Source organism: Macrobrachium nipponense, chromosome 21 (genome assembly GCF_015104395.2).
Source record: "Macrobrachium nipponense isolate FS-2020 chromosome 21, ASM1510439v2, whole genome shotgun sequence".
In the NCBI taxonomy this organism is placed as follows: Eukaryota; Metazoa; Arthropoda; class Malacostraca; order Decapoda; family Palaemonidae; genus Macrobrachium; species Macrobrachium nipponense.
The window spans coordinates 73,813,365-73,832,910 of NC_087212.1; the positions used below are offsets into that span (position 1 = coordinate 73,813,365).

Genomic DNA, 19,546 nt, shown 5'->3' on the forward strand with positions numbered 1-19,546 from the left:
AAATCGCGCCGCGCGCCGCCATCTTAGTACTAGTAGACTCGCCACCATCCTCCTGCTCTCCCATTGGTTCCTGATGCTAGTCGCGGCCATGAAATCCTTCTCTCCTATTGGCCAGCGTCCCTCCCATCATGCATCTACTATGTGCACGTGGTGGCGTGCTTCGGCCACTCGGTACCATCATTATTATAGTAGCACGCGGTATTCATTTTCGGGATCATCAATGTGTACGTTATTTAAAAAAAAAAAGTGACCAAGATCTCTCACATGGGATAAGTGATCAAGGTCTCTCTCATGGGATAACTGGAAACTTTGCAAGGTTGGTAGAATATCCACTCCCTGCTGAACAGAGGGTGTAGACCAATCATTTACAACATGCCTACCAGTACGTATAATCAAGGCACTTCAGTTTATGTTGAAGGTCAGCAGCCGAACATTCAGTACCCCAATCAGTTGCAGAGAGAGCATTACCCCAATCAGTTGCAGAGAGAGCATTTGGTTGAACAGGGTTTTGATGGACAACAGGGGTGGTCCAAGAAGTCATGAGGTGCAAAAAAAGAACCAAGTGATAAAAAACAGAAAGTTGAAATTCTGTTTAAAAAAAAAAAAACTACGTAAAGTAAAAAAAAAAAAAAAAAGTTAAAAATCAAAAAAAGAAAAAAAAGCAGCAGAAATTAAAGCCGCTTTTCATAAAGTGCAATCATTTGTAGAAGACACCCCCCGAAAAGGCTCACACAGGAACATTGTGTACGTATATTTTTTAAAGTGTATGTATGTACATATGTACAAAAGAAAAAAAAACGGCAGAAATTAAAGCCACTTTTCATAAAGTGCAATCATTTGTAGAAGACACCCCCCGAAAAGGCTCACACAGGAACATTGTGAAAAGTAGACAGAAGCAATCTTCCTTGGATAGTTACGTATGTACGTAGCCTCACTCGAAAGGTAAGCTTCCACATTTTACGTTACAGTAATAATATTTCTTGTACACTAATATACACTTTATTTACAGGTCTTGCATTTTTATTCTTAATTTAGGTATTGAATGGTCCAAATTGTTGTAGTATTTCATTGTTTATAGGTCAATTTAGCTTTATTATGAAATTTACTGGGGTGTTTTTGGAGGGCTTGGAACGGATTAGCCATTTTACATGTAAAATGTGGTCCAAGATACAAAAACCTCATGATACGAAAGGCGCCTCTGAACAGATTAATTTCGTATCTCGAGGTACTACTGTACATATAACGGTGGTAAGACCTGCTAAGTTGTATCAGCTGGAATTTGCACCACTGAAGAAAATAGAACGAAACAAGTTAGACAAGGTAGAAATGAAGTTGCTCAGATGGGTGAGTGGAGTGACAAGACAAGCTAAGATAAGAACTGACTACTTCAAGGGGTCACCAAAAGTCACTTTAGTTCCAGAAGATGCCCAAGAATCAAGACTGAGATACAAGTTAGGGCTCCTGACAAGGAGGGATGATGATGACATGTTACAGGAGAGATCATGGAAATGGAATAGCTAGGAACACACAGGAGGGGAGGGTCTGTAAGAAGTTGGAGAAACTGCATTCAAGGAGATGTGAGAATCAAAGGAATAGATAAAAGGAGGGCACAAAATCAAAACACTTGGAAAAGGCTCATTAAAAACACTGATCTTGACTAAGGATTAAGCTTACAAGTAGAAGACTAATGTTAATGAAGTGGAGTCACTCTACTCTGTGAATTGTACATTCAGGTCTTCAGAATAGAGAACACCGGTGAATCTGTCATAAGCTAGTCATCTCATGGCAAGAGAAGGAAATAGAAAGTCAGTGAAATTTTATGAGCTGGAACAAAAGCATAGAGTGAAGCAACAACATTGAAGAGAAATTGTGAGATTATGTTTATGTTTCAGCGAGTTAGTGTCCCACCTTTGAAAAGGAAGCACAAGTATTATCTGTAGTAGGACAGATGAAATTAGTCATAGGAAGCTTTGCTTGACAGCTTTGTTTCATAGAGTAGAAGATTGTGAAGGAAGAGGCTAAGTTTTGTTCCACATAGGGAAAAATTTATATGGTAAAAATCCTAAATATGTGTAGTAAACTCTGGAATGAAGGGTTCTTGGGTAAACTTATACTCTGCAAATGAGTCTTGTTCTCACAATTTCTCTTCAATGTTGTTGCTTCACTCTATGCTTTTGTTCCAGCTCATAAAATTTCACTGCCCAGGAACTTTTCACCTCTTGATTGTGGGTACCAGGTGGACATGTCTGTTTAAATTCTTGATTTATTAGTACATATAATTGTTCATACGCAAACAAACCTTCGATCTGAACAATAGGATAATTTCGAGCGCATAGCTGGATCCAGTTAAAAAACAGATGAAAGCAAGGAATCTTGTGATATCTGGCAATGCATGCGTTGATCAGGTGAAGGATGGTCGAAGACCATTCACCTACGATCACACATCAGTCTTTCTTTGACTGCCTGGGCGAGAGTCGTGTTTACCTCTCTTGGCCTTTACCCAGTTCATTGCCTGTTTTGCTTGTGTTTAGTGTGTGTGTGTATGAATTTCTGTGTTCTCATTTTTGGCTTCGGCAGTGACTGACCCCCACATCACGGGCCGGGCATGGCCTAAAGAGCAGTGGAAGTCGATTTATAGCAAGAGAGAACATCGGAGGGTTTCGACTCTTCCTTCATGGGAAGGTTTTTTGCCCCCTTCCCGATGCTTCGTCTCCTGTAGTATTCACCCCCATAGTAGAGTTGTTCCTGTGTCTCCTTCCTTTTCTTCCATTGATTCGTTGCTGGAAGTATCGGGTGGCCACCAGGCTGATGTTTGTAATGTCGCCCCTTCTTCTTCGGGAATTAATTTGATTCCCGGGTAGGAGAGGCTTTTTCGTCATTTTCATTTCTTCCAGAGTCGGAGGTGTCCAAGATGGCGTCGATTGGAAGACACTCAGGGCTAGGGGGTACCCCGTCCTGGAGGGGTTGCTTGCGCACTTTTTGGAGGCTCGCTAACCACCCCCTCCTCCTTCTCAGACTGGCCAGGCCATCCCCCCTCCTCCCGGCCTTGTCTTCATGAGTAGTCGAGGTCAGCCATCTTGTATTGCTCCGCCAGTTACTGTTGCCACTTCTCAAGTCGGAGAGAAGCTGTGGCGTGAGCCCCATTGATGATGTAACGGGATCCGTCGTTGTTTATTCCTCCGCCAGTGGCGTTCTGATTCCTCTTCACACCAAGGGGAGGCCGTGACGTCACTCCCATCGATGACGTCACTCCCATTCATCATCTGAGCACTGCTTCTCTCGGTCGTGACATCATCTCTGCCACCCAGTTCGCTACATCTCCCTTCCATGTCATCGGAGCCTTCTCTTGCAGATCAGTGTTATATGCCAGGCAGTGCTTATGAGGGAGGAACTACGCGGACGTGTTCTAAAGAATGTTGGTGTTTCGAGGAGTGTTAGTGTATCTTCCCTTATGCAATCTGCAGCAGCTGCTTCGTCCTCTGCATCAAATCGCGGGCGTGTTGCAACTTCCCCTGTCCGTGTACGTCTCGAGTGTGTTGCAACCTCCCCCGTCCACGCACATCACGAGCGTGTTGCAACCTCCCCTGTCCGTGCACATGATGCAAGTGCTCCTTCTTCTCCAGGGCCTATTCGTCGCTGTAAGGATCTCAAGTCACCTGTCAATAGGTTGAAGGTGGTGAGCGCAAAGTTGCTGCAGCAGGAGTGTTTGCATGCCCCTCTCACTGATGCTTCTAAGAGTTTGATTCTTGAGGATTCTCCTTCGATCTCGAGTGTTCTGGATTCCTCTCCAAATCACGTTTGTAAGTCGGCCACCCCCGTGACCGTTCACGGACATGTTAACCCTTTAACGCCGATTGGACGTATTAAACGTCGATATAAATTGTCTGTTGGGTGCCGATTGGACGTATGGTACGTCGATATAAAAAAGTTTTTTTTTTAAATTTGTGGAAAAATAGTTATAGGCCTACTAGGCGAAAACTTTTGAATCACGCGCTTTGGGGGATGCTGGGAGTTCACGGATCAAGGCATTGTTTTGTTTACAATCGTTACCCAGGCGCGCAAGCGCGAATTTCTTTCTTCTCGCAGTAAAAAGCATCAGTGACACATCTCAGAAATTATTTCGTCACTTTGACATAATTTTTGCACCATTTTATATTAGCCGTTACATGGAGTATTGTATATGAAAATATGCGCAATTTCATGTAGAATAAAACTAAAAACAATTCATGGTTGTAGCTTTTATCAGTTTTGAAATATTTTCATATAAATAACAATAAGTGCCAAAATTTCAACCTTCGGTCAACTTTGACTCTACCGAAATGGTTCGAAAAACGCAATTGTAAGCTAAAACTCTTATATTCTAGTAATATTCAATCATTTACCTTTATTTTGCAACAAATTGGAAGTCTCTAGCACTATACTTCGATTTATAGTGAATTTATGAAAAAACTTTTTCCTTACGTCCGCGCAGTAACTCTTCCGAAAAAATCATAAATTTTTTTTGTGTGATTGTCGTAATGTTTGCACCATTTTAAATTAGCCGTTACATAAAGTTTTATATATGAATATGTTTTCAATTTCATGTAAAATACAACAAAAAACAACCCATGGTTGTAGCTTTTATCAGTATTGAAATATTTTCATATAAATAACGATAAATAGAAAAAATTTGTCCTTTGGTCAACTTTAACTTGACCAAAATGGTCGAAAACTGCAATTTTAAGCTACAACACTTACAGTCTAGTAATAGTCAATCAATTACCTTCATTTTGCAACAAACGGGAAGTCTCTAGCACAATATTTCGATTTATGGAGAATTTTTGAAAACGGCTTTTTTTTTACGTCCGCACGTTACGAATTCATGCATCATTTTGTGATAATATTTTCTCTGTGTTGCCTTGATCGTTTTACAATGTGTTATATACTAAAATGATTGAAATTTAGTGTACAATACAAAAAAAAAAAAAAATTAACTCCTTAGCTTTAACCGTTTTGCTCACAGCGCAATTTGTATACAATTATATATGAAATTTTTTTTGCACTGTCATATATCCCCATATTTATATATGATAATATTTTTTTCATTTCTGATGGTTGCATACTAAACTTCAGGCAATGTCAAAAAAAGGAGCCAAAAATGAACTCTTAATCTTGAAAACTAAGCTTGCTGTGATTTTTTGAAAAAAACATTTTTTCCGCTTTGGTGCTCACTCGTGAACGCCGCCGGCATACGGAAGACGATTTTTAAAATACCGCTTTGGGGTTTAAGGGTTAATGAATCATCTGTTGGAGGAACACGTAGTGATGTTCCTAGTGTTATAGTGGGTTTGTCTTGGGAGCCGACGCATGGACCCAGCACAGACAGGTTATGGTGTTTCGGGCTGTTTGGCTGCTGATCGTACCGTTAATTTTAATAAAGAAGGTGCCTTAGAGGAGCCTACACATCCTTCTTGTCGTCGGTCTCCTTTGCCAGAGCAGGAGGAGGGAGAGACACGCAAGAGTTTTTGTCTTCCATTTTGGAAGTTGTTGATCTCATTCTTGGGCTCAACAATTTGGAAAGTAGGTCTCAGGCTTGGTCGTCTTCCCTCTTTCTTGCTTGGAAGCCATCTCTCCAGCTTCCCCTATCGGGGCACGTCCAGTCTGTCTTGCATAAGGTTAACTCCTCTGTTTCGGACCGGGAAAGTTCGCTTTACTCTAGGGGCTCTGCCAAGCTACTACTCCCACCTCTCACGGGCTAGGAAGTACTATGCTACGAACTCTACTTTTTTTTATGTCGTGCCATCTTAACCCAGACATCATTCGCCTGAAGCCGTTATTGACTTTGGAGCAGTGGCTCCGTCCTTGTCTCCGCAGGATGCCTCAGCTTGGAATCTACAGCAGCTTCCATGTTACTCACGGTTTCTTGGCTGGACTTCTGGTATGTGGTCATTGCCAAGATAGCTTCTGACAGGTCCCCAGAAGGGTTGATGACTGTATCCTCTCTTGCCAATCTGTTGCAGTCCGGAGGCAAGGCGTTTTCGTATATGGCTCACCTCAGTGCTAATTTATGGGCTAACCTTCTGCTGATTAGAATGCGATAGGCCAGTGTTGGGCTGACACCAAAGACAGACTGGTGCACCAGGCCGTGTCTAAGTCGGAGTCTCATCCTCGGAGACATCTGGCTCCTCCTCCTCCCCCTGTTCAGTAGTAGTCAGGATCATCGCCTGGTAGGCTGTTGAGGAATTCGAGTTTGGCAGGGCCTTCCTGTTCAACTCAGCCTTGGTCAGAGGATCAACTTCCCTTTAGCTCTCGTTCCTTTAGGCCAAGAAGGGGCCCAAGGGGCAGAGGTAAAAGGGGCCGTCGGTAGGTTAGGCGCCTCTCCCTTCCTGTGCCACGGAGGGGAATGCCTAGTGGGCAATTGGGCCAAGTGGCAGTTATGGGGCGGAGAAGTGGGTAGTAGATGCCCTTTGGGTGGGATACGTACTGAAATTTGATTTCTCTCCTCCTCTGTTGACAAACCGCAGCTCACGAAGGCATATCCTCCAGATTCTCTGAAGTTCTTGGCTCTTTGGGAGGAGGTGCAGAAGATGCTGGACAAGGTTGCGATAAAGGAAGTGGTGCGTCCGTCTCCTGGGTTTTACAGTCACATCTTCTTGGTGCTCATGGTGTCGGGAGGATGGAGACCTGTGATCGACTCTTCCACCTTGAATCACTTCATCAGGAAGACATGGTTCAAGATGGAGACCCCGTGTTAGATGTTGGCAGCCGTAGGGAAGGCGACTTCATGCTGTCGATAGACTTAAGGGACGCATACTTCCAAATCCCTGTTCATCCGATGTCCAGGAAATTCCTTCGCTTCTCTCTTGGGGACAAGGTCTTCGAGTTCAAAATCCTATGCTTCGTGCTGAAAACAGCCCCTCAAGTGTTCACAAGGGTCTTCTCTCATGTCAAGTTGGGCCCATGCTCAGGGGATCTGTTTGCGGAGGTAGTGGTACCTCGAGATACGAGTTTAATTCGTTCCAGAACCGAGCTTGTAAGTCAATCGGCTCGTATCTCAAACGAATTTCTCCCATTTAAAATAACTGAATTCAATTTAATCCGTTCCGGACTTATGAAAAATCCCCAAACCATTGTAAATTATGAATAAAGATATGTTTTTAAATAACAAATAAACATGTATAATTAACAAATACATAACAAAATATGAAATAAAGAAATAAAAGAGTTATTTAGCATAATAGTCTTACTTTGGAGACAGACGAGTGCGGCTAACGAAGGTGAACGGCGAGGAGGAGGGAGGGGGGAAGGGATGTAGGCACTCTAGACACGTATGTAAACGGCACTTTTTTAGAACTTAAAACTATTTTCGTAACTTTAAAACTAAAACTACACTTTCCTTATTTCAAATGAAAGAAAAAACTTAAACTAAGCTTAACATTTACGTAAATTTAATTATCACTTGTTTTTGCCTTCTTGGCTGCACTTTCTGTACTTTCACTCGCAGCTCTTTTCAATAAAAATGTATCCAAAGAACTTTGCTTTTGCCTATTTCAAAATGCTTCGAAAATGTGACAAACAAGTTTCATTAAAAAGCGCTGAAGCACGACCAGTTGCCACTTTTTCTGGGTGTTTCTTTTCAATGAAATTTGACAGCTTTTCCCACATTGCCAGCATGTCTTTAATTTCACCTGTAGAAATCACTTCCTCCGGCTCTTCCTCCTCCTCACTCGTGTTAATCTCTTCCAGAACCTTCGAGTGTTGCATCATCTGCAGCTCCTTCAACTCCTCAGTTGAGAGTTCCTCCTCATGTTCTTCGACGAGTTCGTTGACGTCACCCTCATCTACCTCCAGACCCATCGACTTTCCGAGAGATACAATCTCCTCCAACTCTTCTTGCTCGGTCTCGGGATTAAACCTTTCGAAATCTCTTTCTGCAACAGCATCAGGCCATAACTTTTTCCATGCAGAGTTCAACGTTCGTCTTGTTACCCCTTGCCATGCCAAGTCAATGATACGTAGACAGATCACGATGTTGTAGTGATCTTTCCAAAACTCTCGAAGGGTTAGATTTGTGTTCCGTCACTTCAAAGTAGCGGCGGAACAAGTGCTTCGTGTACAGCTTTTTGAAGTTGGAAATGACCTGCTGATCCATCGGCTGTAGGATTGAAGTCATATTGGGTGGGAGGTAGAGAACTTTGATAAACTGGAACTCCTCCAGAATATCATCTTCAAGACCAGGTGGGTGGGCTGGAGCATTATCAAGGATGAGCAATGCTTTCATCGTGAGTTTATTTTCTTGCAGATACGTCTTCACTGCAGGGCCAAAGACGAGATTTACCCAGTCAGTAAAAAACTGCCGCGTAACCCATGCCCTAGCATTGGCGCGCCACATAACATGCAATTTTTCTTTCAGTATCTTGTGCGTCTTGAAGGCTCGAGGATTTTCCGAATGATAAACTAGCAGTGGCTTCACTTTACAATCCCCGCTAGCATTTGCCCATAATGCAAGGGTCAGACGGTCCTTTATGGGTTTATGGCCTGGCATCATCTTCTCCTCTGCTGTGATGTAAGTCCTCCGTGGCATTTTCTTCCAAAATAGGCCCGTTTCATTGCAGTTGAACACTTGTTGCGGGATGTAGCCTTCCCTCGCAACAAGCGCAGCGAACTTTTGGATGTACGTATCGGCTGCTTTCACGTCTGCACTCGCAGCTTCGCCATGCCTTACCACTGAATGGATGCCAGTTCTCTTCTTTAAATTATCAAATCAGCCCTGGCTTGCCTTAAACGCTTCTTCTGATGCCTCTTTAGAAGTTGATGCTTCTTTCTTCACTAAGTCGGCATAAATACTCCGTGCCTTCTCGCATATTACCGTCTCCGTCACTGTATCTCCTGCCAACTCCTTCTCTTTCACCCACACGAGCAGAAGCTTCTCCATTTCCTCGTGGATATTTGTCCTTAATTGGGAAAGAATTGTGGTTCCTTTTGCTGGTGTAGCACTCTTGATGGCATCCTTCTGCTTCAATATTTACTAATTGTCGATGTACTACGGTCATAGATCTCTGCGAGTTCAATCACTCGTGCGCCACACTCATGTTTTTCTATTATTTCTTGCTTTAGTTCTATCGACATCATCCTCTTCTTCTTGTCACCATTGTCCTTAGCACTCACTTTCTTCGGCCCCATGATAACACACAAAAAAGTTCAGTAATCACGCAAAAATCAAGCAAAAAAGAGTACAGCGCACAAGATACACTTTGATTCAAGCGAGTAACACGTGCGAGTGAGCGAGAGATGCTCTTGGATGATGCTTGACCCTGTGCGCCAACTAGCGGGACGCTCCGGAAACACGGCTCGTATCTCGGATTTGGGCTCGTATCTTGAACGAAAATATGGCCCGAGCTCCGGCTCGTATCTCAAAAAACTCGTATGTTAGGCTGCTCGTATCTCGAGGTACCACTGTACCTGGATGATTACTTGGTCTTGGCACTTTCCAGGGAAAAGCTGCTGGAGGACGGGGATCATCTACTTCAGTTCTGTCTGGAACTGGGCATCGTAGTCAACCAGGAAAAGTCGAACCTCGTACCCAGTCAAAAGTTTCTCTACCTGGGCATGGTCATTAATACAACAGTGGCAAAAGTTTTCCCCGGATCAGAGATTTGAGAAGTTGCGGGTGGTGGCGCGCAACTTCCTGTCGGAACCACATCAGTTAGCTCATCAGTGGCAGGTTCTTCTGGGAGTGTTGTCGTCCCTGGAGAAGCTGGTCCCTCATGGGCGTCTTCTTCTTCGGTCTCTGCAATGGAGACTGGGAGAATTCTGGTCTCCGGCGGGGGACTCACCCCTGTTAATGGTTCCTCTGTCTCTGGAAGTGAGAGAAGACCTTTGTTGGTGGATGGATGACCAGAATCTTTCGAAGGGTGTCCCTTTGCGTTCTCTTCCACCAGACTTCCTTCTGTTCTCAGACGCCTCCCTCGCAGGTTGGGCGGCCTTATGTAGGCGACCTCATCGCTTCAGGCGTTTGAAGGACAAGCAGCAATATATCAATGTCTTGGAGTTGAAGGCAGCCTTCCTGGGTCTGAAGAAGTTTTGGGAGAAGGTAGAATGTCATTCTGTCGTTCTCATGTCGGACAATATCATGGTGGTAGCCTATGTGAACAAACAGGGAGGCCTGGTTTCTTGTCAACTTCACGCCTTGACCATCGAGGTTCACCAGTGGGCGGTCAGCAGTTAGGTAGAGCTCTCAGCCAGGTATATCCCAGGCAAACTGATTGTGGTCGCAGACAAACTTAGTCGTCGGGATCAAATCCTAGGCACTGATGGTTGCTTCATCAAGTAGTAACAGACAAGCTTTTCCAGGTTTTGGGTAGACCCATGTTGGACCTTTTTGCAACTCGCTTTAACAGGAAGCTGGAGATATTCTGTTCATTGGTCCCAGATCCTTTAGCATTGGCAGAGGATGCATTCCAACATCCCTGGGACAACCTGGAGGTGTATGCCTTCCCTCCGCTTTGTTTGATCCGTCAAGTTCTGAACAGGCTAATGAGTTCACAGGGTCTCAGGATGATTTTGGTAGCCCCTCTGTGGCCTCAGGCAGAGTGGTTCCCAGATCTGCTGTAGTTGTTGTAGTTGCTCATCTGACAGGAACTTGGTGCTCAAGGCAGTTTTCCTTCTGGCCTTGGCATCTTCCAAGAGGGTAGGAGAGCTCCACGATCTGAGCAATGAGGTGAAGCACACCAGGGGTGGGGGTCGTTGTCCTTTGAATTTGTCCCAGAATTCGTGGCCAAGACCCAAATTCCCTCTGCGCTAGATGACAGGCTCGCTTCGTCTTCCATTCCATCACTGAATTGCTATCTTAAAAGGACTTGGCACCTTAGACCAGGCTGCCACAGACTTTTTGTTAGCACAGGCCGTACAAGAAAGTGGTGTCTAGGAATACTATTGCTTTTTGGATACGGGAAGCCATCAGACAGGCATACTTGTCTCTTGATGATTCCACCACCACGTCTGTGCAGGCTAGAGCGCATGATATTAGGGGTATTGGTCCCTCTCTGGCTTTCAAAAAGAACTTGGCTGTACATAGAGTGCTGAGCGCTGGTACTTGGTTACGCCAGTCCAAGTTCACCTCTTTCTATCTTAAGGATGTTGCCCACAAATCTGCGGACACATTTTCCCTGGGTACTGTGGTGGTTGCCCAACAGGTTGTGTAACCCATAGTTGCCCCTAACAGGGCACTTTTGTATCTTTCCTAAGATGATTGTGTGAATGAGAGAATGAGTGAGTTGGCTGGTCTCCTTCTTTCTCTTGTACCTTTCCTTCTTCCTTCGGGCGGGTTAAGGAGTAGACACGTCATTCGCTGGATTGGTCTGATACAATGAGTAAGGTAGTCCACGCATGTGTTGCCAGATATCACAAGATTCCTTGCTTTCATCTGTTTTTTTAACCGGATCCAGCTAGGCGCTAGAAATTATCCTGTTGTTAAGACCTCAGGTTTGTAGCTATGAAAAATACAAATTGTCTAGAAAATTTGTCATATTAGGAAGTGTCCCACTTCTAACACAGCTGGCCATTTATAAAAGAAGACTGACTTTATTGGAATAGCCTCATTTATGGTTGGCTGATGCCAGAGTCAACATGCTTCTTATGCCTGGTATGCTCGCATTTCTTGTATGCATTATGATTTTCTACTTGTCTTTGTAAACATTTTAATTGCTTCTGTTACTTATAAGTTTTTTTTTTTTAACAAAGTTTGGAATAATTTCTTTTTAAATACGGTAGATATAATAAGATATTTTAGGTTTATTCACTTGATAAAATTTCACTGTTTCCAAATTTTCCTCCTCAGTTTAATTGATCAACAACATAAGCAGACACTAAACTTCTCTGGTGGACAGTTACTTGGGAACTTTGATGGTCAGTTATATGTGGCAGCAAATTCATGTGTGTACTGCCTTATGCCACAACCTTGGACATCGCAAGTTCAGGTAAGGAAGCTTAACCAAATCTTTTGGCCCTGTATAGAGCTTGTAATTTTCTCAGTTTTATTTGTCATTTCAAAAGTAACAATTTTATATTACACTTTGAAGTTTATGATATTCAAAAGTTAGTAATAAGAACAGAAGTTTATGATATTCAAAGTTAGTAATAAGAACATTTTTTTTATATAAAATCCATGGGGCTGTATGACTGAACTTAAAAACTAAAATTTCTTTTAGTGATTATTGAAGAGTGAGATGTCCCCATTTATCTTTTCTTCTTCCCACCTACAATAGTAACATTGAGAATAAGAGTTTGCTTCAAAAGAAAATCAATCTGCCACAGGCCTTACCTTTTAGCACTTTGAAAGTCTTATGATATAAAACTTCAGGTAATAAATTCTTACATAGAAATAAGATCCAGGCACAGCAAGAAAGTAAATAGAAGTAATACATGAAAAACTTTTCAGCTCAATAAATAAAAGCATTGTTATCACCCCTTTCATTATTACCATTGTACTTCTTACGAGACACTTTACTTTTACTGCAACTGTTAAAATCAGTTTATATGCATATGGGTAAATGAAACTAATGTGAATTACCCCATGTTATCCAAAGGATTTACATCTGCAGGATTTTATGCTTCAAGAGAATTTTTTTAGTGGTCTTTGAACAAACACCTGTTTAAATCAAATTGATGTTGTACTGAATAACCTTTGTCTAATTTTTACATGAGCTGCTTCAATATACATTTGTTACTATATGTAGGTTTCTGTGCCTGTTGTGTTTTATTCTTGTGGAATAAAAACTTAATGCTCTTGTTACAGAGAATTAGCCATCTTTGTTTATGTCTCAGGTATTGACATTCTTTCTAATTATGTTATTGCAAGGAATTCTGGCAAAATCATGTTCTTTGCCAAGAAGTTATTATCTGGGAATGTAGCAGCTTTTGAAAGGTGTCCATCACCAGCTGTGTTATTCACTGACTGATTACTAATAATGTTGGCATTTCAGGTCCATATGGCTTTCATTTTTGGAAGTTTGCATGGAGTTTGTCTACCATGATTGAAGTAGTCCTTCCATGTCCTTCATATTTACCCTGGCAGAGGAAGGCCATCATGCTACAACCTTTTTGTAGTTAGTTACTGGTGGTTTTATCCTCTGTGACTGCCTTTTTGAAATGTCCTTCATAGAGATTTTTGCTGATGGGACTAGCCCTGTGGTGCGAGGTAAGTAACAACAGTGAAGGGAAGAGTAGGACGCAATAGCGTTCTTTGTCTTCTATTTTGTTTTGTCTCCATCTTGACCCTGCTGTCTTTTCCTGGACAGCTGGCATCAAGAAGGGACTAAACCTCACGTTAGAAGTAGATAGGCTTCTTCCATGCACTCTGCCCCTTGGGCAAGCACAAGGGAGCCTGTTTGACTTTTCCTAGGTAGGGTTGCTACTTGCTGCAAGCCTGCTTATATTGAGTTCTGCTCCCGTCTCTTTTCTCTCGGTGAGCTTTAAGGCTTACAATGAGTCAAAGCTACTTGGCTCATCACTTACCATACGTTCTTCCCCCATCACAGTGACCCTTCTGTGTCACAGGAAGTGTCTGGTGTAACTTGCTTGGTATGGGTTCACATGAGCTATTCGCTAGTCATGTGCCTGGTCTTTGGACCAGGTTTACTACTAGCATCTGGGTATTCTGCTCTCTCAGCTCTTCCATAGTCAGATGACCAGGTTGAACAGGGGAGCAGTATGACTTCTCACCACAACTCCTCAGTCTCTCACAGAGAGGGGTTTTCATGTCTTGCTTGGTGCTGGTTCTTGCAATTCGTTTGTTACCCATGTCCCCAGTCTGTGGATCAAGCTTACTGATGGCAAAGAGGTATTATTGGTCTCTCCCCTTACTGCTACTCCTCATGGTCACATAGAGAAGGTTTGCCCAACCTGCTTGATGTGGCTTAGTGTGACTCGTGCACTAGTCATGTACCCAGTCTCCATAATGGTTTACACCTATCTTTGCCTCTCACCTTGGTGGCAAGGTGAACCCTAGTGCCTCTTCACACCACAAATCCTCAGGGTTGCACATAGCTACAGATCGGGTTTGTGCTAGTAGGGAAAGCTTCTCCTTCCCAGCCTTCTTTGGGAGATTTTTAGGGTGAACCTGCATCAGTTTGGTGCTCAAGATGTTCAAGCTCTTAGAAGTCTGTGCAGGTCTGAGCTATCCCTCTCAAGAAAGAATTTTTTTAACTCTTTCACTAATGGCAGTAGGGGAGTTGGAAGAGCAATGCTAGGGCTTGTTTCTCTCCTTTCTCAGTTTTACCAGTCAGCTGTATTAAGTTTCAGGGGCAGCAGTTTTCAAGTTGGAACAGGGTTCTGACAGCAACTGCTGTGGCTTCTTTGGTTCATCATGGGTTTGGGAACATCCTAGGAGGCAGAGTTCTGGTGATCTCCTATGTCTGAGGGAGGAGCATTGCAGCTGGAGTGGGAATTCTAGGTTTTTTTTTCTTTAGAGAGCATAATTCCAAGGTAAGTAACTAAGGCTTTGTTCTGGCTCACATTCTCATTTTTGGAGTTTACCTTCAGATAGACTCTAGAGGTGCCTTCTGGGACTGTTGCCAAACTCACAGTTAGTGTGTGGTGTTTGGGCAAGGTTAGCTTTCTGATCTGTGGGTTGGGGAAGGTGCTTTTGCACAAACTCCTGCAGATCATGCAAACTTCATCCCCACCGCCTTCATGCCAGAGGAAGTGTTTGTTCTAGGGGTTGTAGTGGCACTATTGGTTGCTCCTTGCTTTGAAATTGTATGATGTTGGCCAGATATGAGGCCAATTCTTTGACCTTGGGTATTGAGAGACTTATTTTCTTTACTGTCTTCCCTTGGCAGTGCCAGGTTTGGAGTTGAGGGGAAGAAGGAGGGTTAGCCGAGAGTGGGCATTCTTCTCCACCCCTGTCATGTTTTAGGGTGACCTCTCTCGACTTCGGCGGACGTAACCTTTTTAGAGTCAAGAACACTGCCATTGCTTCCAGTACGTTTATGTGGAACTGACGGAACTGAGGTGACCAAGTTCCCTGAACTTTCTTGAACTGAGAATATCCTCCCCAACCGCTTAACGAAGCGTCTGTGTGGATGGTAATCCCCGGAGGAGGAAACTGAAGGGGCACTGATATCGATAAGTTCTTGACTTTTGCCCACGGGCGTAGTCGATTCCGTAGAATCTGAGGGACTGAGGATAATTTGTCCCTGGACCTGACATTTGCTCGTGAGCGCCAGATTCTGGTTAGGTCTTTCAGTTTGGCTTTCATCAAGATGTTTGTCACTGATGCAAACTGGAGTGAACCCAGGATCCTTTCCTGGGTTCTTCTTGACGCCAGGTTTGGTGACTTCAGAAAATTGCTTTACTGAACTTCGCTATTTCTTTCCTCTTGGCTGATGGAATCGACAGAGTATGGGAGGATAGATTCCATTGAATGCCCAGCCACTGAAAGTTTGACTCTGGAGTGAGTCTTGACTTGGTCCTGTTTATCTTGAAGCCTAGATATTCCAGGAACTGAATCACTTTCAGTGTTGCTTTGTGGCATTCCTCGACTGTTGGAGCCCAGATTAACCAATCGTCGAGATACGCTACTACCATAACCCCTTGCGATCTTAGTTGTTGAACTACCACTTCCGCCAACTTCGTGAACACCCTGGGTGCTACGTTGAGCCCGAAAGGAACTACCTTGAAGGAGAATGCCTGATCTCCTATCTTGAAGCCCAGATACGGACGGAAGTGCCTTGCAATAGGGATATGATAGTAAGCGTCTGTAAGATCGATAGAGGTGGTGACGGCCCCACGGGGAAGTAAGGTCCGTACCTGCAAGATCGTGAGCATCTTGAACTTGTCGCAGCGAATGGCTAAGTTTAAGCGGGACAAGTCTAAGATTACCCTTCTTTTTTGTGAGCCTTTCTTTGGAACGCTTCATGAACAAGCGCCCTTGAAACTTTAACCTGTTGACTCTCGCTATAGCTCCTTTCTGAAGGAGGTCCTCCGCATACTCCGTCAATTCTTTGGATGGAAGTTGGCGGAAAGGTCTGGATGGGGGCGGGTTCGCTACCCAACTCCAACCCAGGCCTTTTGACACAATGCTTTGCGCCCACTTGCTGAAATTCCACCGGTGGCGGAAGTGAAACAGCCTCCCTCCTACCTGAAAGTCCTCATTGGTGTTGGTAGCCTCCGCGGCCTCCCCTGAAATGCTTTCCTCTATTAAAGGACCCTCCCGATCCTCTCTGACGAAAGGATCGCTTACCTCTGCCTCCCTTACCCGAGCGGTCATACTTCTGGGAAGCCTGGCCCTCGAAGACTTGATTGAAGGCTGGGGAGAGAGCGTAAGAGGTGGAGGGTTGAGGCTGGGGGGAAATGACATAGATAGGCTGCGATTGAGCCTTGGAGGTAGAAGGTTGGGCTGCTTGCACCAACGGGACAGCTGGAACCGGCTGGGTAAAGTGTGGCTGTTTCTTTTGGTAAGGCTGGAAACGTCTGGGTTTCTTCTGAGCCTTACCTCTGACAACTTGATCTTGGCGTCTCTTGGCCGTAAGACCCCAACGATCTTTAAGGCTTTGGTTAAGCCTTGTAGCCTCTGCCTGGACCTCCTTCACCATCGCATCTGGGAAGAGGTCTGCTCCCCAGATGTTCGATGCAAGCAACTTATTCGGTTCATGCCGAATCGTTGCTTCTTGGAGGACATGTTTCCTACAGTTTGTTCTAGCCGTGGCGAACTCGAACATATCAGACTGCACCGTTTGAGTCAGTGACTTGGTGATCAGCTTAAAAAGTGGCTCAGAACCATAGGAAATGGTAGCCATCTCGGTCATGGCCATGGTATTGATAGACCTGGCCAACCTAGACTTGGCATCAAATTCTGCCTGAATGAGGCTATCTGGAAGTCTAGGCAGCTTCTCACCAAACTGCTCCATAGCACAGTCTGGTTTGAGTTTGCCCGCAGAAAAAGTGTTGGGCAGATCTTCCCACAACTCACCGGCTGAGGGAAGTAAAGGAGACGTAGGGTCCGCTTCTTTCAGCTGAGGCAATGAATCCCCCTTCTGGGCTGCTGGAATGGTAACCGTAGCAATCTTTGTCAAGAAAGGGAGCGGGGTACTCTCTTCCATTGTAAAGATTGTGAAAGGACTCTTAAACGGCTGTATTTTCGGGCAGCGACACGAGCCAATCGCCCAGAAATAGATTTTTCCTTACGTCAAAATCCCTTATTTGAAATTGGTAACTCTGAGATTTTATTACTTTTGGTTTGTCTTGTATGAAAGATTTAAGAAATACTAAAGATTTTGTGTCATTGTTTAGGGCAATTTGCCAGTACGTATTTATAACCTCTCAAATAAGATGATATCTTTGTTGTGTGGAGTTTACCAACGGGACTTTATTAGCTTCTGTGAGAAGCTTCTTTGGTCAGTTTATTGTAATAAAAAACAATATGTTTGTTAGTTTTTCAAGATCAGTAAGCTGTGTGGCCTTTGCTAAGCTATTTTGAAAATATTTTGAGTCAGAACACTGAACTTAAATCTGTCGAGGTCTTATGTAGGGTGTGTTCTTCATTCCGAACTTTAAACAAAAATAAAATTCCTAGGATATCAGTATTTAGTGGCACTCATTGCTTGTGTGGCTGTTGCCTTCATGCACACCTGATGCTCCAAATTGTTTGGCTATCAACCTGTTATATTGTGTCATCTCAAAAAGCCCCATTTACCTCTTGGTAGTTATAAAGTATTGTTGAATCAGACCTCCAAGATAAAATTCTTAACACTCACATGGAAGGGAACAGTAAACTAGAGTAAACAATACAATCCAAATGGACTTTGCTCATAAAGTGTTATCATATTTGTATTCGCTTTAGTTGAGTTAGGGGAAGTTAGTTCTGTATATTTTTTTTCAGACAAGATAACAACAGGAAATTTTAGCTAAACTATTGACTGTTGAACAGTTTATCAGCAATTATGTTATTCAGTTATTCCTACCCAAATTTGTATTTGATCTCCTTTCCAAGTGTGCATACAAAGTTGGCAATTTTTTTCTTATTTCCAGATTATAGTAGTATTGTGCTGTAAGTTGTTTGGTTTGCTGAATATACTTGTATGTACTGTAAAAGTCGGACTTTACTATAGCAGTGCAAGGCATGCAGTTTAAATTTGTATGCTATAAAATTACCTTAAAAGAGTAAAAATTCTAAATGTTCATGTTGCATAGTGTGATCCATCACATCACACCATTGAAAGCCTGTGTCATTCATACCCTTTTTCTTGTTTGAATTTCATGCTATGTTGTTAACAGTCAATAAACATTTTCCATGCATAGATTTAATAAACTTAATTTAAGCCATTGGTTATACATTCACAATTGCATTCCCACACCTATACCTAGATATCATAGCTGTAGGTCGACCAGAGACATAAATGAAAATAAGTTATGATCACTGTGCTGTATTCGAACCCCCAACAAGACTAGCCACCATGCCTGTATTCCACTATGCTCAAATTGTCTCAACTACTCTTGGTCATAAAATATATATTTATATTGAATGTTTTCTGTTTATTTGCATTTCATTAAGAGATTTCCATATCTTTGACAAAGTTATGCTTGCATGTATGGCATAGTACTTCTTGCAAGTGATGTGCAAGTTGGTTTGGCGTTCATTGTGTGTTGAGTCATTTTGTTTCTTTCATTTTTCTTTATTTAATTTCTTCTTCATCATATACATTTTCTTATCTTTAAATACAGTTTAATTGTATATTTTAATGTTATAATAACTGTATGTGCACACATATGCTTTTAGAGTAAAACTTATAACCTGTCAATTATACAAACCAAGGACAGCAATTTTACGTGCTAGGTATTTGGTTAGATCTCCCTAGGACCTTCCAGTGGTAAAATTTTGTAGATATTTTAATTCAACAAAAGCAGAAATGTCCAATGAGGCAATGAAATCACTATTTTTAGATCATTCTTCTCAACATGATGACTCCATAGCTGTTTTCACAGATGGTTCAAAATCAGATGCTGGCGTCAGCTTTGGAGTGGCTCTCCCTGATATAGAAAGAAATGGGAGATTATCATCTATTGCATCTATTTTCATGGAGAACTGCATGAAGTTTTAAAGGCCTTAAAGGAAATTTTAAACTCAGAATGGAAATAGTTCAACCATACTATATTGTAACTTTAGAAGTGTTTTTCAGTCTTGAGAATATTTTAACTCTTTAAACCCACTGATTTTAGAGATGGAATGGCTGCTTTTCGTGAAAAGAAGAGGTAAAGAAGTAAATTTTTGCTGGGTGCATTCCCATATTGGGGTTGTTAGGAATGGGCAAGTTGATCAGCTTTCTAAGTCAGCAGTCACCTCCCCAGAACCCAGAAGATGTCTACTACCATATGTACGTATATCCTCTAGTAGATCAGAAAATTAAAAAGCTTTTGCAGACCTTTTGGGAAAATATTGCAATAAATAAAAAATGTGCATTATTACATCATCAGTGTCTCCTTGGTCATATCCCTGTATGCCAAGGATACAAAAAACGATGTTGTGCAGGCTAAGGATTGGACAAAAAAGACTCACCCATGAGTTCTT

At 42.8% G+C, this 19,546-nt stretch overlaps 1 protein-coding gene across 2 annotated transcripts in view; it reads left to right on the top strand.

Annotated features, from left to right (window-relative positions):
• LOC135198171 (transforming growth factor-beta receptor-associated protein 1-like) overlaps positions 1–19,546 on the top strand; it is a gene marked incomplete in the record, with an annotated part of 193,866 nt that overhangs the window by 80,784 nt on the left and 93,536 nt on the right. For both annotated transcript variants that reach the window (XR_010310740.1, XM_064225691.1), the window contains 1 exon segment: positions 11,819–11,957. Coding sequence is in view for 1 of the 2 variants with exons in the window: in XM_064225691.1 (XP_064081761.1) it covers positions 11,819–11,957 (139 nt within the window).